This window comes from Dermacentor variabilis, chromosome 8 (genome assembly GCF_050947875.1).
Source record: "Dermacentor variabilis isolate Ectoservices chromosome 8, ASM5094787v1, whole genome shotgun sequence".
Lineage (NCBI taxonomy): Eukaryota > Metazoa > Arthropoda > Arachnida > Ixodida > Ixodidae > Dermacentor > Dermacentor variabilis.
Genome location: NC_134575.1, coordinates 8,980,669 through 9,008,342, shown reverse-complemented (window position 1 = coordinate 9,008,342; position 27,674 = coordinate 8,980,669). Strand labels below are relative to the sequence as shown.

The 27,674-nt window shown below is 43.5% G+C and overlaps 3 protein-coding genes across 3 annotated transcripts in view; 1 reads left to right on the top strand and 2 right to left on the bottom strand.

Moving 5' to 3' along the window:
- Nucleotides 1-1,295: 1,295 nt before the first annotated feature.
- LOC142589591 (uncharacterized) lies at nucleotides 1,296-8,294 on the bottom strand. The gene is made up of 4 exons (XM_075701071.1): nucleotides 8,091-8,294; nucleotides 7,758-7,911; nucleotides 4,397-4,691; nucleotides 1,296-3,427 (listed from the first exon to the last, which is right to left on the bottom strand). The coding sequence occupies exons 1-4, from the start codon at nucleotides 8,160-8,162 to the stop codon at nucleotides 3,124-3,126; spliced, it is 825 nt and encodes a 274-aa protein (XP_075557186.1). The 5' UTR covers nucleotides 8,163-8,294; the 3' UTR covers nucleotides 1,296-3,123.
- Nucleotides 8,295-8,398: 104 nt separating this feature from the next.
- Dph1 (diphthamide biosynthesis 1) lies at nucleotides 8,399-10,984 on the top strand. Its single transcript, XM_075701070.1, has 2 exons — nucleotides 8,399-9,339; nucleotides 10,062-10,984. The coding sequence occupies exons 1-2, from the start codon at nucleotides 8,597-8,599 to the stop codon at nucleotides 10,552-10,554; spliced, it is 1,236 nt and encodes a 411-aa protein (XP_075557185.1). The 5' UTR covers nucleotides 8,399-8,596; the 3' UTR covers nucleotides 10,555-10,984.
- Nucleotides 10,774-27,674, bottom strand: part of retm (real-time) — a 61,112-nt gene continuing 44,211 nt past the window's right edge. Inside the window, exon 12 of the mRNA XM_075701067.1 lies at nucleotides 10,774-27,392. Coding sequence (XP_075557182.1) covers nucleotides 27,296-27,392 — 97 coding nt within the window. The 3' untranslated portion in view covers nucleotides 10,774-27,295. The remainder of the gene's footprint in view (nucleotides 27,393-27,674) is intronic.

The following is a 27,674-nucleotide window of genomic DNA, read 5'->3' as shown; positions in this document are numbered from 1 at the left end:
CATTGGTTCAAGTTACGTGAATCCGGTCAAACAGGCCGATGTATCAATCTAAGGACAAAGGGTACGGGCGCTCATACGCGTCGTTTGCGTCTCACCTCGTCCGCTTAGAGCGGAACCTTGTCGCGAACCAACCGGCTGAGCGACAAGTTATATCAATGATCACCTGCGAGAACACGCAAACAACTTCGAAGTTAAAGTCGCGCAACTGTGGCCTTGCACTGTCCCACGTGAGGGTGTTGGCCTTTTCAATACCAGACTGCTATAATCAATAGGAGTTACGGGGATCAGAGCGACCGATAAATTTTTTAAACGTCATGTATTGAACGGTGCGACTCTAGTTGCGTCAGCGCTCCTTCCGTGTCGCTCTCTGAGGAAAGAGCTAGATTATCTACAACACAGTGATGGCGGTGCACAATCTTCTCCGATTACTGTTTTCTCCTCTCTTGTCGCACATGCGCCGCCGCTTCGGTGCCTAGGGTTTTTATACTGCCTTTACCGTGCTTCAAGCTTTAATACACCGGGGAAGCGCTTCACGCACTGGGTTCTTTTTATACCATTTTTACATGGTAAAATGGTTATATATCTACATTTTATCGTTTCTAACGATCTCCTTTTTCGAGCTATAATCTTTTTGTTTTATACTTTGTTAAGGCACGTTTTCCACGAGGGCGCGTTCTTTTATCTGCGAGTCTTGCGGCTCGGGCGTCGCCTCTCGATCGGCAGTGGTGCGTGGTCAATAATGCAGATATTAATGCGAGACCATTATATGGCTCACCAGGTGGAAAGGCCGGCGTGACCAACGACGGTCCAAGAAAGAATAAAAGCCTCGCCCTTTGGTCTTAACTAAGGCAAAGTTAAGGCACAGTGAATTATTGCAGTCAACACTCTAGCCCACAACCTTGCATTGTGACATAATGCCCTAGCATTTTGCGGTGATATATATATATATATATATATATATATATATATATATATATATATATATATATATATATATATTGTAATAAATTTAGTTGCAAGTAGTGCCCTGTGTTGACTCATTCTTTCCAGTTTCCTTGGACAGCGCCCCTCTCCCTTCAATGCGGGCACTTGGTCTGCAGAAATTTTCTGCAAGTTGAATGTGTGTCCCATGTGGCAAACTTCTGCCATCTGGCTGTTTCCACCAAAAATACGATTGCCTAAAAAAGCCTTGCTTATCTGATGCCATCCAGATAGTCTGCACAAGCCACCATCTCCAAAATGCAATCCCATGTTCGTTTCAGAGAACACAGAGAGACACCAGCAAGACACTGCCATCGCCATGCAGTAGTATACTTTATTTGTTCAGAACACTGCCATGGCATTTGCAATGTACAATAGCATAGACAAACAGTAGGTTAAGCCAGGTAAAATTGTGTGACCTTATACATTTGTACACAGACTAGCAGTATAAAATGATCATCAAAAAATTGCAATTGGTCTCCATCATGGAAACGGGCAAGAGTATTGATGCAGCATCACAACTGTGCACATGACCCTGACTCCATCTAATATGTATTGTGGTCCTGTTAAAAGTGGAAGACTTATTAACATCATTGAACTGAAACAAGCAGTAGCAAGTTATGTCAACACAAGCAGGAAGTAATGTCCATCACATGCACATCTTTGAGCAACTCCTTAATGCTCGAGAGAGCAGTACCAGCAGTCAGTTTCAAGGCACCATAATGGCCACAACTAACTGCATATGTTTTGTCATATTTATCATATCCAATGGCCTAACTATGACTGGTCAACATAGAAATAGCACAGGTCACTGCCACGTGCACTCATAATGCAGTCAACCTCCATTGTTAAAGAAGCACTGACATATTTTCCAAGTTCTAGATACTCTACCACAAGTTTCTCAGATGTAGAACTTAGCATACATAGCCAATATGAAGATTGTAAAATGCTTATAAGATAGTATTTTATCATCATCATCAGCCTATTTTATGTCTACTGCAGGACAAAGGCCTCTCCCTGCGAACTCCAATTACCCCGGTCCTGCACCAGCTGATTTCAGCTTTTATATTTATATTTTTTATTCGATACTAAAGCTGCCCTCAAAATGCCAGGCCTGTGGCGACGTCATGATAAAGAAAAATTCGCAGATTTTGTGTGGCAATCAATCAATCAGCCAGTACTTTCTATAAAGCTTAGAGCATTTGCTCCTCCACATAACACACACAAACCAAATTGAATATGTAATGTCAGTGCTTCTTTAGTAACAGTCAATGCTGTTAAAATGGAGATACCAAACCAGCACCAACACTTCGTGTAATACAAGTAATCACATCTGTCAAGAAAACGGTCGCAAACTTTCTTGGCCAATGGTGTTGAATAAGTAAATATAAAATTAAATATGTTTTCTAACCATTTACTAATGAGCTAAATTTGCTGTTTTCAAACAGCACAATTCATAATGCAGTGGCTACAAGGATAAAAATAGGTAGCATAAGCATAAACTCAAATGCAAACAATTCCTAAACTACCACAATGTGTTTTGTTTTCAGGTTCAGCTGCATTTGTAACAGTGACCTAATTCAGACTCCACAATGTGCATTTGGGACTACTCCATGCATAGAAAGCCAGATATGGAGCATGTACACATGTGATCAGTAATTTCATGTTGGCATTTCAATGGGTGCTGATGATGATACAAATACAAGATGTTTGTGAACCATCTGATCTCATCCTTTAGCAACAGCACAAAGGTTTGAGGCACTGACATTGCTCAAGCAATGTCAATGGCACAATTGTTTCACCACAATGTCATGCACAGTAAGACAACCCTACAGTTGAACTCCTATATTCCTGCACATATATATGGGCACACTTCAAACTGTGCTTTAACATGTTTCACAAATGAATGGCTTGGACAGTGAACATGGACACCAACTGCATGTGAAGGATAAAAAATTTACAGAAAAATTAAAACTGAGCACACACAATTCAATCTCACAATCAGCTGCATTACCTGCACAAACTACCTTGTCAGACAATTTTTTTTTTTTTTGCAATCAAGGAGATAGTTGCAAGCTGAAAGCAGGCGCAGAGCAACAGTCTGGCATGATGCCCATCGTTCTGCCACTTACGTGTTATCACCTACAAGGGTTCCTTGTCAAGGGTTTTTTGGATAGAGGCGCGAAGGTTTTCTTGGAGGAACTTTTTCAGATTTTTGCGGTTGATCATTGTGCCCAAGTTTCCTATTTGCGAGGCCACCCAGCTCACCACGGGGACACTGGGAACCTTGACCCAGATCTGACTGAGTTCAGTGACCTTGAGCGACTTGATGGAAGCCTTTGCATTAGGAGAGTCAAGGGGCGCCTGAAGAAAGATGTCTACAGTGGCACGATCAGCATGTGCAATGAACTGCCCAGTGACGCCAGGAATCGGTGTGAAGTTCCACCTGAACGTATACAAAAAGAAATGCTTCACCAGAAAGACCAGCGTACATGGATATCTAAATGACCAGCACTTTAACTGAACGCAGCAAAGGCAACTGCCCAACTTTGTGTCCTTTTCATAGACAGTATCTATTTCCTGTGAATGGTTAGAAAGAGACAAGCTGCACTTGTGTGATTTGTATTTGCTGCTGCTGCTGAAAATGAATAATTGTAAGCATTTTCTCATTATTTCACATCAGCAAATAAGTTGTGTGGAAATCCACCATAATGGAAGAAGTTGCTGCACATCTCAAAGTAGCACGGAGCTACAATGGAATCCCACATAGGTGCCATTGATATTATGATTTATTAGCTCACTTGGTAAACCTAATAGAAGAGCAAAGGCTGTGTTGTCGGGTTGTGCGCACTTGAACAATGCAAGCTCACACTAGTTTTCCTGTTGAAGGAGCTGTGAACAGTGTTCTTTGACATCCGATGTTGGACAGTGTGCTTTGACATCATGCACAACACTTGAATAAAGCTTTCAGCACCTGTTCAAGGATTAAACAGAAATGACTTTCTGACACTTGCAGAACACTATACTTGAGCTTACTCCTATACAATTACACACAAGTTACACACACACATAAGTTATGCACACACAAGTTATACACTCCCACAGTTATACATAACTATGCAGATTGCAAAATATTAAACCACTGAAAGACCAGCATCACACCCAAAGCCACGCACAGGACAGTACCCACAAGGTGGAGTACTTAAACAGCGCAGAAAAACCCAAAGTCTAGCAATTGCTGTCTAATGTGCTGTGCACTGTTATGATATGAGTTAATGTGCGCAGAGCCACAATGCACCAGAGAGCCATGAGGACACTGGGTTTTCCTGGGGCCTTCAAGTGCTCAAGCTTAAATGACTTGGATTCCTTGGAACGAATCTGCAAGATATTAACAGTTGCTGACACTAGTCCTCACCTGTATCGGACATGTGGTTGCACCAAACCAATGAGCATGGTAAGGTTGGCATAGCCATTTCCACAAACCAACTGTGGTGGATGCCGCAGTTCAAAGTTGCTCAGCCCCCACAGCACACCGTCATACAGCCGAAGGGGAGCAATGTCAGTGGGCAATGCGAATGGCTCCTCATCCCGCAGCCTGCTACGAATCCGGTCCACAAGCCGATCAAGTCGAGCATGCTGGTCGATGTTGTTGTCGCAGAGTGGGGCAATTTCATGCTTCACACGGTGGCGAGTTGCAAGGGCTGTCACACCTGACCAAGAGGGGACCACCAGCACAGGCAGAAGTAAGTGCAACTGACTTTACATAACACACTGGCTTAAAAGAAAAACCAGACGAATGAACCACATTCAAAAAGTTCAATGGTCTAATGATTGTCATAGTAAAGTATTTTCAGTGGTAAACCATTTTATCTAGGAGGAGGAAATGCATCTCAAGTAAGGCAACTGCAGCAGATTTCATTGCAGTTTGCCTTTAATGTGCAAGAACCTCAGCCAAGGCTGGTCGCAGTGGTGACACTGTGGATAAACAAGACTGCTCAGTCAATGTGCTGTATGGGTCATTTATGAAATCCCATTGATCTAGGATTGCATGTATGTAGGGCAAATAGGATGCTGTTGCCTCAGTGACCACCTATGTAATGATGATTAATGGAGTTTTATGGCACAAGGACCAAGGAAGGGCAATGACAACCAAACAATGGTGTGGTGTAGTTGGAGTGGTCAATGACAAAGGGTACAAGTGACGCGACTGTATAGTGGCTTGAAAACATTCCCTGTAAAGTGCGTAAAATACATACCTAAATAGTATTATGGCAATGATGCATAGGGTGCACAATGATATTTTCGATGTAAAATCAAACATATGCGACGAAGAGGTAGTATACTAAAATGTGTCACTGTCAGTAGCACTAATGCCTCATCAGGGCCCTTCAAAAATAAGGGCCTGAAAGCCTGTGCTGTACAAAATGCCACCATCACAACAGTGGCCTCAGAAGAGAAGTCACAGCACTCCAGTAAGATGCGGACGGTCAACCTCTCATTTACCACAGCTCAAAGGTTCATCACTTGACAACAAGTAGTTGTCTCCTGTGGCTTTCTGCAATTTCGTGATCGCCTATGTAAACATGCCTGCCCACTCACACCAATTCAAGGAAGTAACCTAGAATTGCATCACTGACCTTGTCAGGGGAGTGGGGGGGGGGGGAGGCAGTTCAGTGTGTCTATGTACATGGAAGAAGCAGCAGAGAAGAAAATTACACTTCAACTTCAATCAAATCAACACTTCTGCCCAGCTTCACATATTTGCATGGTGTTTATTTTTCAGAAATCTGTACTTAAGATTAACAACCCCCCCCCTCCCCCATTGTATAGTAGTAGCGTTTGCTTGCCTTCTGACAGCATCTCCCCACCCCTACCTCCTATGGTAACTGTCTCTTCTCCCTACAGATATACCTCCCCTCTGGACTCCCACCTTAGTAGAAAGGGAAGCCCTGCAGTTTCTGCAATGCTTCTGAGGGGAGTCACGGATAATTACAGCTGTGAGACTAATATGGCGCCGGCCAGGGAGCTCCAGAAGGCATTGTGCACATTCGACGCGGTGAGGTGAAAACGAGTTTCTAGAGTCCCCCACCTCTGACTCGCTTCTGTCATGTATGCACCGGCTGTGATTCCTCCCCCCCCCCCCCCACACACACACACTTCTTCTACGCGGTGTGCCTGACAGCAGCAGCCACAGCAGCAGGGGGAAAGTCCAAGGAAAAGGCTAAGAAAGCTTTGCTTTAAAAGATACCGCAGGAATTCGTTTGGACCGCACCGCTTCGACCGTGCACAATGCCCTCTGGAGCTCCCGGGTCGTAGCCACGTTAGTCTCCCGACAGCTGTAATTATCCGTGACCCCGCAAGCGCTTACCTTTCTACCAACATGCAAGTTCAGAGTTAAGACAGGTAGAATGGAAGAGAGGAGGGGTAGAGGGGGCAGGGAATGGGTAGAACCGACCCAGTCGCGAAATGGGTGCGTTGCCACTGTTCGCTGGAAGTTCCCATACAAATATAGGCGGGGGGAGGGGGTGGGGGGTGACGTGAGAAGGTAAGGAAACGCTGCGTAAACTTAAGTTCAAGGTACGGTACGATGCGTTTCTGCTATTTCTGAAAAATTAAAATATGCAAATATGTCTAGTGTACAACGGAAGAGGTCGCACGTCAAATCAACATTTCTGTGCCCGCTTTGCTCGAGGTCACGGATTTGACTGCGGCAGCCGCATTTTTACGGGGGCGAAATAGAAAACGCATGTGCACTTAGATTTTGGGACACGTTAAAGAGCATCACGATGTCATAATTAATCCGCAGTCCGAAAGCGTGCCTCATAATCCGATTGTAGTTTTGGCACGTACAGCCCCATAATCCAATTTTAAGTTTAATACTTGTGCCATTATGTGATGTGCCATGTGAGGCAGTGACTATGCTCAACTCTCTCAGAGGTTATGAAATGTGGCGCACAACGCCTCAGGCAAACACCTCTCACTTTGTGTTTTGTGTACTTACGCAAACAGGCAAGGTAACGTTTAACATCAACTCACCACTATTATGTTAGACAAAACGTTGAAGAAATTAAACACTCATCGTCAACAGTCACAGCAAGCAGCACAGAAAGCTTCGCTCACACCGATTCCCACAGTGCGTGGGATCTGCATAATTTTTCTGACATGCGAAAAATATGATGCTCATACTACCCATAAGAGGGGCATCACCGCTGTCAGTACTCCTAATCTGATCAATACGAAACAGCCTACTTTGCACAATATACATACATTCAATTTTTATTCTGTTAAACCTGAGTTGGTAGTCTATAGTCGTCTGTCAGCTGGTATTTGGCTGCTGCTGACCACTTGAAGACGCTGGTGTTCAACCGATTTCCTATTGCACTGGTTTGGCCAAGAAACAGACGCCTGACTTTACTATAAGCTAAAGTTAAAGTGAGCCTTCTTGAATGTCAAGTACTCCCTGAAAAAAGGAAAGTTTTGCTGCCGCTGCCGCTGCTGCTGCTGCAGCGGCGCGCTGGCAGTTATGTAGTATGTATGGAAATGCAATGCGCTAAACGCGCGGTCCTGCGCATGGTTCTGAATTCGTACAACGGTACCGTCTAGCTGAAGTTGTGTCGATTGGAAAATTTCACGACATTCCTTTATAATATGCACAACAATTTCTCAAACACCACAAAGTACAAAGGAGCCTTCAAGGTAAACTGGTTAACGTTTTGGCTAGCACCCCGACAGCCCTCGCTTGAGTACCCACAAGAAACAACAGAAAAAGGGCCTACCGGCAACAGCACAAGTCGCCAGGAGAAGGACCGCCAGGACTCGCATGGCTGTTTTGAGAGCGCTGTGTCGACCACGATGGCCCTGCAACCTGTCGCTGTCGGCAAGAGGCGAAGGTCTCCAGGCGTCAAGTGTTGACCGAGTTAGCTGCCGCAGCTGGCTCGTCCGGTCACGCGAGCGGGAAAAAACGCACGATTAAATCTCATGTACAGGCAGCGAAAAAGAGTAGACGGCACGGAGAGAGGGACTGTCCGTTTAGTCAAGGAAGGCAAGGAAACACGATGCCTGTCAGCGGAAAGAATTTTAGAAAAAGAGAGAGAGAGCGTGGGTCAAACCTGATTGCGGACGTTGTCAGCGACTCCGCGCAATCCGTCGCTTTTGGTGGCGCGAACCTCGTCGAATGTCATAGGCGCCAACTTCCGCCTCGCATGGCGTGCACAAAATGACCGCGCTTCTTCACCCTGCGGTCTTCGTCCCGCGACGGACTTGAGAGAAAAGCCAAAACAGCTGTTGCAAACAAAACTTTACGCTGACGGTTATTTTGCCGGTTACCCACAGAACGAGTTTGAAGAATAGCAACGCATGCAAACCATTGGCTCCTCTTGTCACGTGAAATAAATACGTCACTGGCTATTTCCGGCGTCCGCCGTCGTCTCGCAGGCTGAAAGCACGCTGGAATTTTAAGGTGGAAAACGTGGAAACACTCCCTCCATACCAGGCATTCTTACCAGTATGTGTTGTTACGATGTGGCCAGGAGCTTCCTGGAAACTCACTGAGCACATTATTGCGGATCGTGCATGCATCGTAGTGCGTTGGACCGATTGAACTGCTACATGTGCGATGGGGGAGAGCGACGCTGTAGCCGTCTTTGCCAACCCGGCCCGCAAAGTCTTTTCAGCTCGCAGGACAGCGCCAAGAATCACAAGCCAGTTACCGGCTGAAATCGCTGAAGACCCAGAAATCGCGGATGCCCTCCGCTGTCTACCGCCAAACTACAACTTTGAAATACCGAAAACGATCTGGAGGATCCGGCAGCTAGGAGCTCGCACAGTTGCGCTGCAGTTTCCCGAGGGATTGTTAATATTCGCACTTCCAATCGCAGACATACTGGAGAGATTCACCGGTTGCGAAGTCGTGATTCTCGGTGATGTGACATATGGTGCCTGCTGCGTCGACGATTACGCTGCTCGCGCCTTGGGCTGCGAGCTCATGGTCCACTACGGGCACAGCTGCCTCGTGCCCGTGGACCAAATGAGCGGTTTGAAGATGCTGTACGTGTTTGTCGACATCAAGATCGACGTGTTGCATCTCGTAGAGAGCATCAAGCGTAACTGGAGCGCCGACACTCGTCTGGCGTTTGTCAGCACGATTCAGTTTGTATCCACCATACAGTCTGTCGCCGCCGAACTGAGGAATGACGGCTACAACGCCAGGACGCCGCAGGTTCGACCACTGAGTCCCGGCGAGATCCTGGGCTGCACCGCACCAAGTGTCGGCGACGCTCAAGTGGCCATCTACGTCGGCGATGGCAGGTTCCACATGGAGGCTCTGATGATCGCCAACCCTGGCATCAAGATGTACAGGCAAGCCTCCTTTTCGTCGTTAGCTTTCAGAGGAAAAAGCCAGGCTAAACCTCTTTATAACGAAGTGCCCAGAGCAAGCTAAACCGTACTCGGGGTCAGTGTAGACATAACGGCAACACTGCGACAGCTATCCTTTCATCGACCGCTGTTCCTGCCCGATGTTTGGCTTTTGCGTCGATCAAAGTCATGTAGGTACTTGCTCGAGTCATGCTAAAGAAACGACACGAAAGCACTGTTTCCTAAGGGATCTGAAGTCGACAAGAGCCTGTTATTGTGGAGCTGCACACAGTAGGAACGTTGCAGATTTCAGCCTCATTGATAGCGTTTCCAGTCCCCTCAGTCTCTTTTGGTTGATGAAAAGCGGCCTGCAGTGCCTGTAGTCTGTATTATTGTTTGTTAATTTTTCTATTCCTCTGTACAATACACCTAATTTTTTCTGTACTATCATGTTTGGCTTTGTTGGCATCATTTTGTATCATTATTTCTGTAGTAACCATGCTATTTGGTATTGCTTACCATTTCACATACAAGCGTCTTTTATTTTTTGTTAAATTTCTGCATAGTAATGTTAGTTTGCATATTTTGAGAGATGAGGCAATCATAGCGGTATATGTGAGAAAAAAGAAAGAAAGAGTATTTCCCTTTTATAGCTGAGAGATGATCCCAAAATGCTCTTTTAAAAATAAATTAATGAAACCCAAGTGATTTTACTCAAAATGCAGGTACAATCCTTATGACAAGACGCTGACAGAGGAAGGGTACGACCACTCCACCATGCTGAAGGTCCGTCAACAAGCCATAGAGAAGGCAGCCTTGGCCGGTACCTTTGGTGTTGTTGTGGGCACCCTCGGCCGTCAGGGCAACCCAAAGGTTGCCGATGGCTTGAAGAAAACCCTGCTGTCTGCGGGATATCCACCAAGGAATGTTGTCTTTGTCTTGCTCTCCGAGATATTTCCCAAAAAGTTGGAACTCTTCAGCGGCGTGGATGCTTGGGTTCAGACGTCATGCCCCCGCTTGTCAATCGACTGGGGTCTCGCGTTTGCCAAGCCCGTGCTGACACCGTACGAGGCCAATGTGGCTGTAAGGACTGTGGCTTGGAAGGACTGTTATCCCATGGACTTTTATGCCAGAGATAGTCTGGGACCTTGGACACCAAATCACAAGCCACCTGTGTCAAAGACTGATCAGAAATGCCAGTGCAAACATGCTACTTGATGGCAGCACCAGTGGAAACCTGCAAACTGTGGTTATGCCAAAACTTGATGATAAATATAATGTGGTTTTCATATCTCAGCAGGTGATGAGAGCATAGCAACTGCTGTTGCTGCTGTCTGTAAATTGTGTGTTAGAGTAGGAGCAAATGTAATTTGTGGGAACTGCTCTTAAAATTATTTCTGTATCAGTATTTGAGGCAAGACCTTTTTTGCCTACAGGTTCAAGAACAAGTCATGGCAGGACTTGCTTAACCTGTTAAATGACATGGAAGCTGAGGAGAGCCACTAGAAACAGCTACACTGCATAAACAACTGAAAAGCAAGAGACTGTCAGTGTTACATTTGCGTCAGTTAAGTTGAAAGCTGTACAATGAGTGTGCTGTTGAGGAAGCTTAAGATTGGTACTAACAATGAAAGAGAACTCTCTGCTTTATGGTCTCATGAGTCTTTTTCTTTCCTGATCATGAAGCACCAGAGGGTGCTGAAATACTACAGTACTGCTTGCTTTCTTTTTCTTAGACTGTGATTTCAAATTAGCACTACAGCACCAAAAGCTCGGTGTGCGTCTGTCATCACATCACTTCCCTTTTCTCTTGTTCCCATTCCGAGTGAGATTTTATGAGCCTCACTGGCCATCCTGTGCATGTGGAGGCATAGTCGCATATCATTATTTATATTTTGCTGGCTTTCTCTCTGTGCTAGAAAAAAATACACTATATGTGCACCTTGCTGGAAGCAGCTCATTTTGATGGCTCCTGCAATTCTCTACAAATTTCTTATTGACATATTCACAATTAAAAAACAAATATAGATCTAGGTGATTAACTTAAATTAACCAATTGGATGTCAGATACTAACACTCACAGTTTCTCAACAAGGCTTCGAGCAACATGCACTTGGTTTTATTCGTGTAGACTGACCAGTCGTCTTTAAGAGGAACCTTTAGCTTGGATACGCCCATCTAAATACATTAAAAGAAGAATTTGTTTTTCTCGGCAACCACTGCACCAAATTTGACGAGGTTTCTGGCATTTAAAAGAAAACTTCAAATTCTAGTGACTGTTCATTTCGAATTTTTGATTTAGGTCATAAATTTTTTATTAAGGATTGGCGAAAATCAAAAATTTTCAGAGAACGAAACTATCAAGTTTAAAGCTCTGTAACTCAGCAATGAAAAACGATATCACAATTTTGTGAACTGCATCTGATAGTACATCTCAAGCGGACAAAATTTGTATGTTACACATGAATCTAAACAAATTCAGTAATATGGAAATAAAGTTTTTGCAGAACCCTTGTACACAACGCAACAAATTCACGTGATATAAATTGACATATCGAATTTGTCTGCTTTGAATGATCTAATGGATGCCATTTACAGAACCACAGTATCTTTTCTTGATACAGAGCTATTACTTTGTAAACTTTGTGCTTCTGTCTTTTTCGAACTCTTAAATATTCTTTTAACAAAATTCAGGCCCTAAATCGAAATTCCACTTCCAACAGTCACTAAAATTTAACTTTCTCTCTCAAATGTAACAAATTTCAATAAAATCAGTCCAAAAGTCATCTCAGAAAAGCGTTTCTGGGTTTTGCTTGTATTTAAATATGCCACATCGGAGTTGGGCCCGAGCTAAAGCTTCCTCTTAAAGCTTCATGCACAACAGCTAGAACACCCTGCATATAACTGAAATGTGTCTGACGACAATGCCAAAGAAGCAAGATATTTTTAGTTTTGTTTTCTCAACCATATTAATACATTCACTGCTGCACTTGATGTGACTCAAGTTACAAATCTTAAAAGGCCCCTGAAACGGTTCGGACAAATTTTGTAGACGCGTAGGGTACAGCTGAAGTAGAACATTCGCACCACAATTTAAGCGAAGCATTACATATTAATGGAACTACAAGCGATTACAAGTTACCCTCCTCGCTAGCCATGCATTTCCTCCTCGACTCATTCGCCGAGCGATCAGGGCTAAGTTCTGCCTTCACTGGTTCTGCGTCACGATACGACGTCACATCGTCCACTTCCGGTTGTTTTGGAGCCCGCCCCTACCCGCGCGGAACCTCTCTGCTAGCCGCTTGGCCATTGACCCCAAGCGAGAGCTATCGAAGCTGCGTGCGTTGCGAGCATTCTGTCGCAGCGCCAAACGTGTCTGGTATTCCGTTAACCACACACTAGCGGAACGTTTTGACAGAAAACGGTGGAAGCATAAACTCAAGCTGATGAAGGAACTTTAGCGTAGACATACGTGAGCTGCCTGATTGGTCTCCACGGTCCAGCAACCCGTTGGCGCAGAACTTAACCAGCCAAAGGAAGAGCTAATATTGCTCTAACCATAACCAAGTGTAAAACATTTTAAACATTTACAAAAATGTGTTAACAATTTCACTCCTGCGAAAAATTTGCACCAGCAGCAAAGAAGAATACATTTTGTTACTACTACTGTGTCTGGTTGAGCTCTATGCCACCAGGTGGCTGCACCGTGCAGACCATTCACATTTGCGCTTTTGCTCATCCCATGAAATGACACTCAAGGGGACACAGCCAGGTTCTGTCCCCTTTGCACTTGCGTTTACCCTAATACCGGACTCGCGAAACGCTACTGCGTTAGTAACCTTCTGGTGTAAAGTGATGGCCGCAATCGCGCAAATCCTGGCGCCGATCGGATAGTGGCAGTCCGATGCGCTGCAGCCAGTCCGCTCGTCTATTGGCTTGCAGAGGGACCCGATGTCGCAGCTTGACATGTTGCCAGTCGTGCTACGTTTGCAGTCCACAACGCAACAAAGTCGAATCATAGCGCTCGCGAAAAGACAGACCGACACTGACGCGTGAGCTCTCGTCAAAGACGGAGCATGTTGTAACATGAGCAGACGACACTTGCTGTGTGCCGGAAGTGCTTAAGTGTACTGAAAAAATGTTTTTGTGCATTCCCTTTATGTTACTTTCTTTTTATAAAAACAAATGAACGAACATTCCAACTATTATGAACATCATTTGTTTACCATAAAATTGGAAAAATTATCGAACACGCGCCCTGGTCAGCCAATCGGATAGATCGCCCCACTGACGTCACATGGGTGATTTGTGTCATATGGGTAGGGGCGGCTTAATATTCCACCGCGCAGTGTGCTGCGATCGGCAGCGATGTGCATTTTTAAAACCTTATAATAAATTATATGCTTTAAGCGGAGCACGTAGATGCGTCAATTAATGATCAGAAGGACTTACTCTAACGACTCAGTATGTTTGCAGAAAATTGCTAAAATCGTTTCAGGATCCCTTTAATATTGTTACAGTGAAGGGAAAGAAGTTGAATTGGACTAGAGGAAGACGGAAGTCTGGCAGTTGCCTGAATGCCATATACACCAGTTGTAGATATACATTATTTTACACTCGTGGGCCTGCTTTCTTCCTGCATATGATGAATATGATGCATCATATGATGAGAATGAATTTAACAAAGTAAATAAAAGCTTAAAAATTTATTGATTTTAGTTAACCAGGAAGCTAGCGGATTGCAGTGTGAAACTGAATTAATCGAGAACCTCGAAACACAGGCACAGTAAATATAGCAAATCAGCTCTGCAAAAATCTGCAATGTGCTACCCTCCTGGTTAGCTCAGATGGTGGAGCAACTGCCCAGAAAGATGTTGGTCCCAGGTCTAACGCATGTCTAACGTAGGACCAGGATGAATTTTTTATTCAACTGCAAGGCTCTCTTTCCGAGAAAATTGTATGGGTTGCTTTTGTACTTTTGTGTTACTGTCGGCTGGATGGCAATTTTTTTTATTCTTTGAAGAGCTCAATTATAAATTCCTTAGCTGTATGTCCAAATTCAAGGTGTTCCGGTTCCATTATCACATCCGTGTGTTGTCTAAAATGTTTGCCTAGTAGTCTCCCAGAAGGAAATTCCCTAAACAATGTAGAAAACTTCGTAAATATCACATCACTGTGTGAACTGTGAGATGTACCACCACTTGGCCTTATTTCACACCACATATGCACATGTACACCTTTTGTCAAAGGTATATAGGCTACTCGATAACTTCACCATGTATGTCATTAGGCTATGTGGTACAGTTCCTGTGGTGGTCTCAACAATCGAGACTGTTGCACACCGAGTATGAAAACTATTTTCAATCCCTAGAGTGTTTGATCATATGGTATGTCATAAAAACTCACATAAATAGCCTGTCGTCAGCCTGGTGGTAGCAGGCAGCATAACCCATATGCATTCGACAAAGTCTGTACATTTGCTGCACCAGTGTGGCCAACTAGCATCAAGAAACTGCAAAGCTTTTGGCTCAGTGGAGCACAGTGTGTGAAAAAAAAAAAAAGGACGTTGCTGGCAGTAAGTTATACTAGAACTAAGCCTATTGCTGTTTCTAAACATGCACATGTCTTATATATAAGGGCACCTTCTGCTGGTCGCTTCAAAGTACTCCTGCAGTGCATGGAGGCCGTGTAAGGCAGCAGCTCCTGTTAATTCGACCCTGATGGGACCAACAAAACTGATTTATTTATCCAGCAACAAATTTTAAAAAAGATGCAGAGAAAACGTCAAAATTGCAGATTCATTTGACAACATTTGACCAAAGTAGAAAATTTATGTTGAGGTAACATTAAAACCCTTAAACAACATAGTAGTCTAACACTTACCAGATATTTTAAGCAAGAAAAATGGGCAAGGTTCAAATGTGTGTTGCACAGTGGTGGCTGATTTCCTAAAGTCAGCTTTCCCGCATGGTGTTTAAAATCCGCTTCGCCATGTTGTGCAGTAAAGCATACAAATGCTGCGAACATAGTGTTGTGGCCCAATTCTCTTGGAAAAATAAGCACGCCAATTTTATGAATGAAATAATGAAGGTTCGAGCCCATAGAAATGCATGAGTGCCAACCGGGATCGAATTGACCAAAAAATTAGATGAACCAGAGTCAAATTAACAGAAGTACACTTTATCATGAGACTATGCCAACTCCAATATTGTAAGCGAGCATTATGTTTTGTGTAATCACTGTCATACACCTCATCACCTTTGGCAAGCCTTGTCTGGGAGGCACTAAATAAAAGTGCTGGCTTAGCCTCTATCTCACAAAATCTATAATTTAGCCCGATTGCCCCTTGTTAAATCCCAAAAAACCTAGGCGTACAGCTTCACCGCAGTCTTTCGCAACTTTGTAGCCTTTCTAGAGTGCTCTGAAAGGCCAGTTTAAACTAGCATGAACATTCGACACCTTGGGCAATTGTGCAGCGTCCCAGTGTATGACCTGTGTTTACTAACGTGTGTGAAGCCGGGAATGTGATGTACATTCCTTAAGTGTACGGGACCTGCACATACCTTGCAGCGGATAGGGATATTGCAATATATCACTATGTGGCCATGCCTCTGACATCTGGAGCATTGAAACTGCAGACTGCAGACCCTATGTACTGCGTGATGGAATAACTGCAGAATCCAAACGGCAATCGCCTTGGTACGGGGGGTGTCGTTGGAAAATTTTAGTACTATCACCGAGTGTCTACGAGCCTTCGTTACCACGATACGATCACTAGAATGTGGGAAACTTGCCTCCTAGAAGATATTACCACTTGGTCATTAGGTACTACCTTCACCAAAGGAAAACATTGGTGGGTGCTGCATCACCTTTCAGTGGATACCTGGCCACTCTGGTATGTATTTCGGGAAACAAGAAAGTGGATAAAGCTGCCTGAAATGGACTTCAATACAGAAATTTTTGAATATCTTTTACAAAAGCTGACACTTCAAACATGGCAAGAAAATACGCCTATAATGAAAGAGATTGCCTCTGGAGTGCCGCTTTACAAAGACACCTTGTTGCAATCGGTTGACCCCCAGTCAGGTCGAGAATTCCACGACTACTTCCTCTAAGTGAAAGACCATCAGCTTCAAATGAACGTAGACAGTTCATATACAGAACTGCATGACATAAGACATGCCACTGATCCCCTGCTGTGATAGCTGTGGCAGTGTAGAGAGAATAAAACACATTACTTGAACACTTCATGTACCATGACAAGGTGATTTGAGTGGCAAGTGGAGATGATTTGTCATGCTTCACAAACGTTACGTGCCATATTAAATCCTATGGCCTGCTCTGCAAAATATTAACGGCCATCGGATTCATTGTTCCAAAAGATCTCGGATATTGGCCTTCTCTGAAAGATTTAAACCCATCGCTTCTGTCCATTTGGCCTGCCACACCTAGTGTTCCACGGCAAATATTCCTGCTTCGTTGAGAGTGTTCCTTGTTGAAAGAAAATCGCTCTAAAATCTGCTACAGACATCGCATTTACGAATTTATGGTTTATCTTGTTCACAAGAGGCTTCCACATCAGATGCACTAAAACTAGAAAGTGAGCATAAAAATAGTATAACACGTGCAAGAACGTGGAGTGCACTTTTGTGTTTTTTGACTCCAAACGGCTCTTGCACTTTTGAACTTGGCCCTCAAAAACTAAGCACAGCATCAAATGCTTCAGCTTCACAGTTTCCAGTGGTACGTGCTGAAAAAAAATTGCCCACTTGAAAGTCTGTACGCTCTTTTTCGAGTCTGGTACTCTGGTTGTAACAGCTACAACAGAGCAGTCTGGTGAGCAGGAAGCTGTCCATTGTTTTACAAACAACTCTTGCTGAAAGCGTAGGCAACTATGTCCGCCTAATGTGCAAAACCCAAAACAACTAGAAAATAGCCTGCAATGCGCTGCCATATGGGAAATGTGGTCAGAAGCAGGCATTCTTGAGGAGCTGGCTAATCGCTAGTCACTCCAACTTAGGCCTTGGCCGGTGGATCGATGGCTGCGGAAGCAAATGTGTTAAAGAATGTTCATTTCACAATACAGAAAAGTCTGAATTCACCCATCGTCTCACTGATAGGTTTACTCACTAATTTTATTTTCGTTTTTTTTTTCACTCTCCTTTGGAACCTCTTAATTCCCTATGCAGAGTAACCATATAAAGCCAAGGAAAGCATAGGGGGAGTTATTTGTAGCTTTCATTGAAATGTAGAAAGGATAATCTGGAAAGAAATGAAAGTGGACAAAAAAAAAACTAGTCTTTGGTAGGAGCAGAACCCACAATCTCCACACTACGTGTGTGTAGCACTGACAATTGTGCTACAGTGGTGGCTGTTCCTCTGTCCACATTCTTGGCCATTATGCATTTAGAAGATTTTAACCGAGGAATGTCAGCCAGCGCTATTCAAGGCCAAGGCGGCTAGCACAATTGGTGGCATGCATAATACTAACGTTGCGAGTTCAGCTCCCACTCGTGGCAAGTTGTTGTTTCGTCCACTTTCATTTCTCTTTAGCTTATCATTTGTACACTTCAATTAGAGCTACAAATAACTTCCCTTATGCTTTCCTTGGCTTCATTATCTGTTGGTTTTATATGGTCACGATTAATAAAAATCAGGACTATACATTCCCCTCCTTCTCATCCTTTGCAGAATAGTATGTCAGTGGTCGCATGCATGCAAGTAAAAAGCTTTGTCTTCCAATACAGAGCTTCTCTCTCGCTACATGTGTGATGCTGTAAGCTGCTGTACTGACAGCTTTGCCACAAATGTGCCAAGGTGCTTTTGCATTCCGGCAGATAGCCTTGGTAGCGATTGAGCACTATCATGGTTATTTTCGTTACCGAGCCTAAATTTCTCACTGAATTTCACTTTTTGATGCTTCTGTACATCGTTGCATCTTATATAATCACACTTATCACCGCATTTTTGCATGAATATTTTTCTAGTGGCTTAGTTTGGACCCTTTGTAGAAATGGAAAACATGCAAATTCTGTTGTTACTGTCAGTGTTTACTGTGGTAAACGTTTTTCAGAGGTCACTGAATCAGAGTTCAGTTGTATAATGTATTCATGCACTCGTTTTCTTCATTTTAATGGACTATTCCACTTGTTTGATACAATCAACTATAAAAAATTAAATTCTTGTTGTGCTTATGTATATCACTAATAGCGTGTGCCAAATGACCAACCAGCATGTTGAAAGCAAAGCCTGTGAGTTTTACCAAACATTACTTCTACTGGTTATCATGGCAAGCAACCAGATCAGATCAACACAAATAAGCGCAACACAAACTGCTTTTAAAAATACGCTGAATACTTTATTTTGGGTGTACTTCACTTATAACACATCTGGAAAACGCACCCCACTTCCAACAAAAATGATGCACTCAGTTCACAACTTTTTCGCACTATGATCATGCTGTTTTTTCTTTCTTTTTTTTTTTAATACATCACAAAGAAGCAAATGACTTGTTAGAGAAAGCTTTTTAAGTACACAGGTAAAAATAAACAGTACTTCTTTAGAGTAAGCAAAGACTGAATCTGCAATAAGCAGACACAAGCAAGAAGACCTTACGTCAAACTGGCGAAGTTCAGCAGTTACAGCAGAGATGAGCTATAAAAGGAAGTCCCAAAGCTAAACGCAGGCTAATGTCGGAAGTATATCTGAGCCACCTGTAACAGAGCAATACCAACATCACAATTGGCTGTGTGTCATTAGCGCTGCTTAAGGGTGTGCAGCAACGTGTTAGTCGCCTTCTGTGTTCACATTCACAGTAACACTGTCCAAAACATGTACTACATAAGTGCTACATGTTCAGCAGCTCAACAGGCAACAACAGAAGGGCTAAATTGGCGTTGCCACAGTTGCTGCTCACAGAACAGACAAATAGCTAAAAATGTTAGCACTGAATGATGCAAACAATAAAGGAAGCAATAATGACAGCAAATCTTCAATCACCATGATACAAGTACTGTGCAACATTTTACTACTCTCAGATGACATCTATCAGCTGAAAAGTAGTGAGCACCTTTCTGCACCATACCTCTTTCTTTTGCTAGGCTGCTTTCTATGCCTTGCAGTTCAATCTAACATGTGCCTGCCTGCATGCACACATCTGAAAACTTCTTATGTAGTTCCGCTGGGGGAACAAACACCCTCTTCTGTTAATGTGATTGCCTAATACACCACCATCAGACGCATGACACACCCTCGGGAAAATATGGAGGAAGCACCAAGAACACACCACAATTTTCGGTGCTGTAGATGCTACGGGCAGGACTCTATGGACAACAAGAGATATGTACTGCACAATGCTACTCTCAAAGGCTTTCTAATGTAACATGCATGGACGTAGCTTAAGATGCCTGGAACCTTGTGGCTTTCTGGCTGGTCTCAACAATAGCACCAGTGGAAGACTTACATAATGAAGCACACCAAAGTCACAAACGGGGGGCAACAATTCGTGTTTGGAAGCATCCGGTATGCACAAGCCTAACGGGGGTCGTATTACGCAAGAGCGAGTTGTCAAAGCAGCCACATCTATTCATTTGGCATATGGCGGGATGAAAGAGATAAAGGGAGGCTCTATTACAAGGGGGACGGTTTAAGCTACGGCAGGAGTGAGCTAGCTAGCAGACACAAAGCTTTGCAGGGCACAGGAATGCTTCACCATTCCATTGCACAGTACATTGACACTGCACTGCAATGGCCAAACAAGGTGCATGCCATGCCTCACCCAAACAATGAGACAGTGCCATCGTTCCATTCCTGTAAATTCTGTTTTCTGTCTGCCATCACCACAGCTGAAGCAAACTCGGGACACATTCCGGAGACGAAACAGGCAAGTAAAGCCCCCAAATGTTGTATTAAACTTCATCACCTCTCTGTGAAATTTCGAGTGCGACAGAGCCAGTGGTTTATACGAAAAAATGCCCAATCGGGCACTCATAGCATTCATTCCGTGGGATAAGCTGCTCAGGAATAAACGAGCAGGCATGAAAGTTTGGTATGGGACATTCCAGCAAGTGCGGAGCACAGCATCACGCCCTAAAAAACACACACACACACAAAGAAAGAAAGAAAGAAAGAAAGATCTTTTAAAGGTTAAATGTGACAGAAAGTAGCATGCAGCCACTCAGTTCACCTCATGGAGAAAACCTGTATTTGTGGCATCGTTCTTGGATCTGAAGAATTACCCCTTCCTACAATTGCCAGATCTCATGTGGCAATCCTTTTATGGCCCTAGCCTAGCGTCTTTTCTTCCACTGTTCATATAGAAGGAAAAGCAAAATGGAAAAGAGAAGAGATATCTTTAAAAGAAATAGGAAGCACAATTACGTATTTTGGAATTAAAGAGGGTTTGTTCGCTTGTCGAAATGGGAGCGCAACGGACCGTGAGGACTTGTACGCTTGCAGAATCATTTTTCCTGTTAGGCTACAATGTGCAAAACACAATTCTTTAACTACTTTTGCTTGTTTGTCTACACTAGCGCAAACTGTACTTTGTCCATTGAATCACTCCATACCCAGTAGTAATACGCTGGGGCAAAACAGGCAGACTTTCACGGCCCTAAACCAACGATGAACAAAATCCTCATCAATGCTATGGTGATTTACAGTTCAAGTAAAACAACAATTAGGCATATCTCCAGGTATGTTTAGTGCTTTACTGGGCAGCATATGTCAAATTTTGGGCTTTGTCACGAACTTTGGCTTTAGTGCCAAACTACAGGCTGCCACTCACAGCGTCTACAATTTCACACATTTTAGTGTTTAATACTGATGCATTCATGCTCAAGATTTTTTTCAGCAATGACAATGTCTTATTGCTTCACTACCAGGCAATAAAATCTACATAAGAGGAGATGCTGCACAGAGAGCTCCGTACTTCCCTATACACATGCATTCTAGCAGCGTTGTGATCGTCTCATCATCCGCCATGCTGGACTGCTGTCGTGCCACCTATGAGCAACTAGTGCTGGAACTTTGCGTGCTAACAGCACCACAGTAACAAACAGCCTAGTGGGCGAAGGGAACAGTTTTTAGTAGCACATGCCGTGGTATTGAGTCAGCAAATTCATCGCTCATCTTGAGGCACATGTGCTAGAACATGTGCTCGTATTGAGGCCAGCGTGCTAGAACATAGGAGTGCATGCACTCACGGAACGCATATGCATATGAACAGATCTTGGCTTGATGCCTCAGGCATTAGAAAATGTCGATACAGGTGTGTTTGTTATCGTTGGAAACATCTGTTCTTTCTGTGGTGTGCCTGCCGGATGGTGTCAGCATATTTAAGTTGCACACTCCAACCACCGTAGTGCATCCTGGCCAATACCGGTTCCCCTATAGGCTGTAAAGTGGCACGCAAAATTATATGCGCTGCAAATAACGACTGCACATGCTGCAGACAACTACTTCTCTTTGTGGCCAATGGCTTTGACCATCCAGTCTGTCTTGGTGGCGGTGCAAGTGTAATGACTACACGAAATACAAAGCCTGTCACTTGCTTGGCAAGGTGCTGCTGAGAGTACGGAGACATGTGCTTTGGCACTCATTACATCGCTGTAGAATTGCATGGCAGCTCATCAAAGGTACGCACTTACTAGAAATTCAGCACATTAGCTAGCATTCGCATACTACAGGGCTATGCCACTACCGTAGCTTCCAACATTAAACAAATGGCTTTAGCATACCATTGCCAACCACCAGATGGAGGTGCAGAGAATTTCGTATCTGCAATGGCAACCATGTGCTATCAATATCAGATGAAACGCAAATGGCAGCACAGTGTGTGGCCAAAGGTACAGTCTGCGTTATCTGACAGTCGTCGAAGACAGCCGCACATTTCTGGTTTGGCTGCCGGAAGCTCAACAGGGAATGTTGATGCTGCTCGTCCTCTCGCTCTGCCGCCAAAGTGCCACATCATGCAATGTTTTCACCGGTCGCTACTGATATCACCGGGTGCCAGCTATGTTTAACCTAAACATGGCAACCCTATGTTTATAGCCTAAACATGACAGAGTAACTTACCTTCTAGTAAAGCATGTGCATACACACTGCCTTTTGCTACTGATCTGGCACTGAAAATGTGCAAGTTCTAGCTGTTTTTCTGTTCGAATACTGCAGATGTACTACTTACTGAAATTAGAGCCAGATAACAGTTATTACGAGTGTCACTAAGATCAGCAAGTGCCAGCATGTGCATATTACTTGCAAGAGGTGCTAGCAGATGACAGACGTAGACTTCATGACAAGGCATAAATGGTCTGCTCAATGAAGGAAGTACATGCTTGCAGGCTCTTGTACTCCTCTATGGCCAAATGGCATAGATATTAAAATTTTCTAGTGACAATTTTTGATAGGCAAACACTGAATAAATCTTGACCGTCAAAATTACCTGTGTAAGGAACCTCATACACGGGGAAGGCCAAGTCATAGTATCCTCTTTAAATTTGATATGTTCGCGATAAACAGAGTGATAAAAACCAGTACGGTTCGTCCCTGTCCGCTGCCACGAAAGAAGGCAGACACCACAGAGATTCAAGAGCAGCTGTGCTGCCTGCTTCGAGTCAGTCGACCAAGCAAGGGGTGCCCACAGAGCAATGGTTAGAGATATCCATTCAAAACACCATATATGTTCATGATGCAAACAATGGTCGGCTACTATTTATACCGCTTATGAACGGGTCCTCAGCAGTCTCACACTAATGGTTGTGTCTGTTGCGAATGCTTTGCTCTCAGTATTACAGGTGACAACATTTTCAAGCATGAATTTATCCCTTGAAAGACATACAAACACAAATTTTATCTCACTTCTGCTTTATAGTAGAATTCTGTTAATTTGACTTTAGCTAATTTATTTTTCATTTAACCCTTTATTGACAAGTGTTGCCTAAAGGCAACATACCAGGACATTTTTTTTTCTTGTCGAATTACGGTACTGAGTAACACTTTCTGGCTGAATGACTTCAGCCAGTACTGAATGATAGGCAGCAAGTGTCATCTGTTAACTTAGAGCAGGAACACAAGATGAGAAGAGAGAAGTTTGGCACGCGACTTGGTTTTTTGGAAAGCATGTGCAGAGGATGACAGACCAATGCAAGCTCGCCAGCTGCAGTGGTGTCACACATGTGATGTGTAAAGCAAATGGACATGGCTCGCACATAACAAGAGCTGCCCGTACAAACTTGAAACGAAGCCATAAGTGTCTTGGAGTCAAAGCCCACTTCCAGTTTTCCCTCTTGTGTTTACCTCTTACGCTGAAAAAAGTTTCCGCAAAATATTTTTTCTTTTAGTTCACTGTGCTTACTTACTCTGTATGTGTCTTGCACATTTAGATAGAAAATGTAAAAGAATTACTGGTATTTGCATGTGCCATCAATAAAGGGTTAATTTGACTCCGACCAAGGTCTTGGCAAGTACCCCTGCATTTTTGCAGGCCGAAACTTTCTTTATTTCAATCCTGAAATTGCCCCTCACAGGATAGGATAATTCAAACTTGAATGGTCAGCAGGAGCACTCCCTGCCCCAATACTGACCCATTTGTAACACCTCGCCAATTACTGCAACATCTGTGTTGTTGGCGCTATGGGACAGTGAAGGCACTGAAGACACATTATCTCCTGCCAGAAATAACAATTTTCAGCCTGCCTTCAGCAGATTTCAAAGCAAGAATGGCTGCCTACAATTGATGATTACCGTACTTATGCAATTCTAATGTGCAACTTTTTTTCCAAGAAAATTCCTCCAAAAATAGCCAGTGCATTACAATCAGATAAAAAACTGAAACCATGTTTATGGCATTAGCAACAGCCTACTGTCAAAAGCCAGCGCCTTTGCCACTGTCATCACAAGATGCCGGCAGAACAAATCCTCGCATAGGATGGCAAGAATGATGCACTCTTTTCAGGCTTTCATTACAAGACGCACCCAAAAGGGTTATTCTGCATTAGGCTAGCGCCAACAGTCGTGCAACTTGCTTTTGGACTTACAGAGGCTTGTGTGCATCTCAGGGCATACTGGAAGCGGTTAGCCAGTCTAGACTCTGTTCACCATTTTGTTTGCAACAATCACAATGAAGTGGTTCGAGAAACATGGAATATCAAATGCAACAGACTGTGAGGATGGCGGCACTTTGTTGTCTGTAGAAAGCGATAGAAGGCTGTCTGAAATTGAGGAAGTTTCATCAAGTTTCTGATTGCCAGAATCATTACAGTTTTGTTTTTTTAAGACTGGATGCTCATTAGATCTGGATGCACATTGACTATGAACCGATAAAAAACTGGGTGTGCATTAGATTTAGGGAAATACTGTAAAATGAAGCATTCATGTGTGAACTTTTTTTTTTTTTAATAATACGACCCACTAGATAATTCCGTCAGTCTTGTTAAAGTCAAATTAACAGAAGTCAACTGTATTCAATAAAGAACTGCCAACTTCCCAAATAAAAGATAGTACATGTATAACTCATGGTTCTTTGCATGGTTGAGGATTTGAGGCATTGTACGATGTACTATCATAACGGAGTTTACAGTTGCCTATATAAGCAAACAAAGAAATAAAAAGAAAGACAAAAATTTTGTGTAATTTCCCTTCAAGGGCACATACACTTGTGAGACCCATGTTCACTAACTATTAAGCAAGGGTTATCATACTTGAGATGATTATATGACAGAGTTTAATATATTTTTTCAAAAGTGCCATCATTTTTTATCTATGTACATTCTATAATTTTCCATGAACGCTACGCCTAGTAAAATATAGCCTTTTCTAGGATTTTGCAGATACTAGCCTTTAGCCAATTCAATAGCTCATTTTTCTTATTTACCGTGCAGTGCAATTAGTAAGATATAATGTGCCCACAAAGTTTCTTTTTTTTTTTTGTAATTTGGAATGCACATATCTCAAGGACCATTTTGTGATAAATGTTTGTTCTTTTTCATAAAACATTATAAACAAATACAGATAACCTTGTACACCGAAGTGCATATGCTTCGCTGAATGTCATTACAACATGACACAGGTGAATTGCTGCACACAAAACTTGTAAAGCAGCAAAGAAGCAATTGTTGAACGCAGAGATAACAGCAGGCCTGCCTGTCGTGCTGGGTGCTGAAGCACAACCAAATTTGTGGAGACTTCTTTTTTAGTGGCCTTATCTTGAGTTGTGTTGCCATTTATTTCAGCGGAATGTCCAAGTGTAATGTTTTAACGAAATACCACCATAAATGATGGCTTTTAAGGATAACGCAGACTTTAAACTTGCACCGCCGTCTTCGCAGTCCTTGTCTTTCGCGCTGTACGTTATTTTTGATCATGAATTACCAACAGCGCTGTGTATGCCGCCTTCGCAGTCCTTGTCTCTCGCGCTGTACGTTATTTTTGATCATGAATTACCAACTAGCTCAAGCAACCACCATAATTGCACCTCCACTTTAGATCATAGTTTAATAGGGGTGCCACACAGTACACTTTCGACTGTGATCAAGCCCTATCAGGATCGAATTCCTCGATTGCGATTGGCTCCCTCTCCACAGCTTGCACAGAGGAACCAGTTCCAACCATTTAATGCTGCTAGGGCTCGATAGCATTCGAAACTGTTCCGTGTGACACAGGTATTATATAACAGTTGGGGTCTTTCTATTGGGCATACTGTATGTTTTCTCACAGAAGTGGCAGTCATTTAAGGATGGCACTTGATAAAGCAAATCTGATAGGCCAAATTGAGCTCAATGAAACAAGTGTATATAATTTTTTATATTAAATATTATGAGTGACACATAAATCTTTAAGCCAGCTTATGGAACTCTCAAGTTATGCTAATGGCTTAAATTGGACTGGTGCTTCCACATTGCATTACACTTTAGTTGTTACGTATTTCATCCACGTTCTATCAGCCACTCGCTGTCACACTTTGGATAGGAGTGTCTGAGGTAGAGCTTCCCCATCTTAGGTGGCTGGCACATTGTGTTCTTTAGATACAACGTTGGCTAAGCAAGTTGTTTACAGCACAGCATATAAAATACTTTGATAGGCAACAACATTGTCACGGCATCTCTGCTAAGGACAATGCAAAGATTTTACGGTAAATCTTGATACCCCCATCACATCCATACAATGAAAAAAATATTTGGCCCTTTCTCTTTTTTAAACTCTGCTCTTGGAATGTGCCTCGTGCGAATTGGGCCTTAACAACACCTTTTCCAAACAACAGTACCAAGGATTACAAGGCATGGTCAAGGTGCATAAGCCCGGCGCATAGGCCAGGTGATGCTGACAACACTGAGAAACAATCTCCCGGTTGGTGATATCAATGTCAGCATCATTGAATGCAGCTCGGTGCATCATGCCACTTTCTATGAGCCTATCCCAGAATTCTTGAAGTGCTGGTTCACTCGGGCTGTAAAAGAATGTCTTGACAAGGATTATGCTTTAAAATGGCGATCGCCGTGTCACCGATTTAATGAAATGTATACAGGTACGTTAGACAAAACTGGCCAAGACGAATCATGAATACAGGTAAAATACGACTGTGGCTACAGCTTGGGTGGGTGCCACAGCTAGCGTGACTCGTAAAAATCTAGAGGCTCTGCTCGGGGGGAAAGACTCTAAATGGACACGCTAGAAAAATAGGGTGGGTCACTCCTACACAAGCCTGTATGCTTTAACGATGCAGGATTTATCATACTGCCCTAGGTACCACAAAGTAATTCATGGCTTCAATTCGCGTAAAACAGCACCAGGCACGTCGCGTGCACAAACTACGCATCGGTTGATGCAGTCATTTTAAGCACAGCTGCTTGCCCTTTCCTCGTACGAAGGCAAGGGTCACAATGTCCTTCGGTGAGGTCAACTGTCATCTTCCCTTAGACGGTGCCAGGACTTGCAAGAGCAGGTGGTCCCGACATCACTGGCATCACCTGGACGGGCACGAGCTTAGCGCGGACGAGTGGTCGCTTGACGAGTTGCACGTGTTACCACTGTGCGACGACTGCAGGCTGGTCACGGATCCCCTGCAGATAGGATGCGACAGGGACAAGATATCACCGACAGCAAGGATGGTTCACTATTAGTTAAAGAGGCAAGAAGAAAAGGTAACAACCAAGCAATACGACCAGCTAGTGTTACATAGACAACAAGAATGACAGCTGAATCGCAAGTGCTAGACACACGGAGTACTGTGTCTCTCCTGGCAAGCAAAGTACAGCCAGCACATGCAAGGATGCATGCTGGAAAAAGCAGAAAGGAAACAAGAAAGAATAGCTAACATACGCATAATGCAGCCCTACAACATT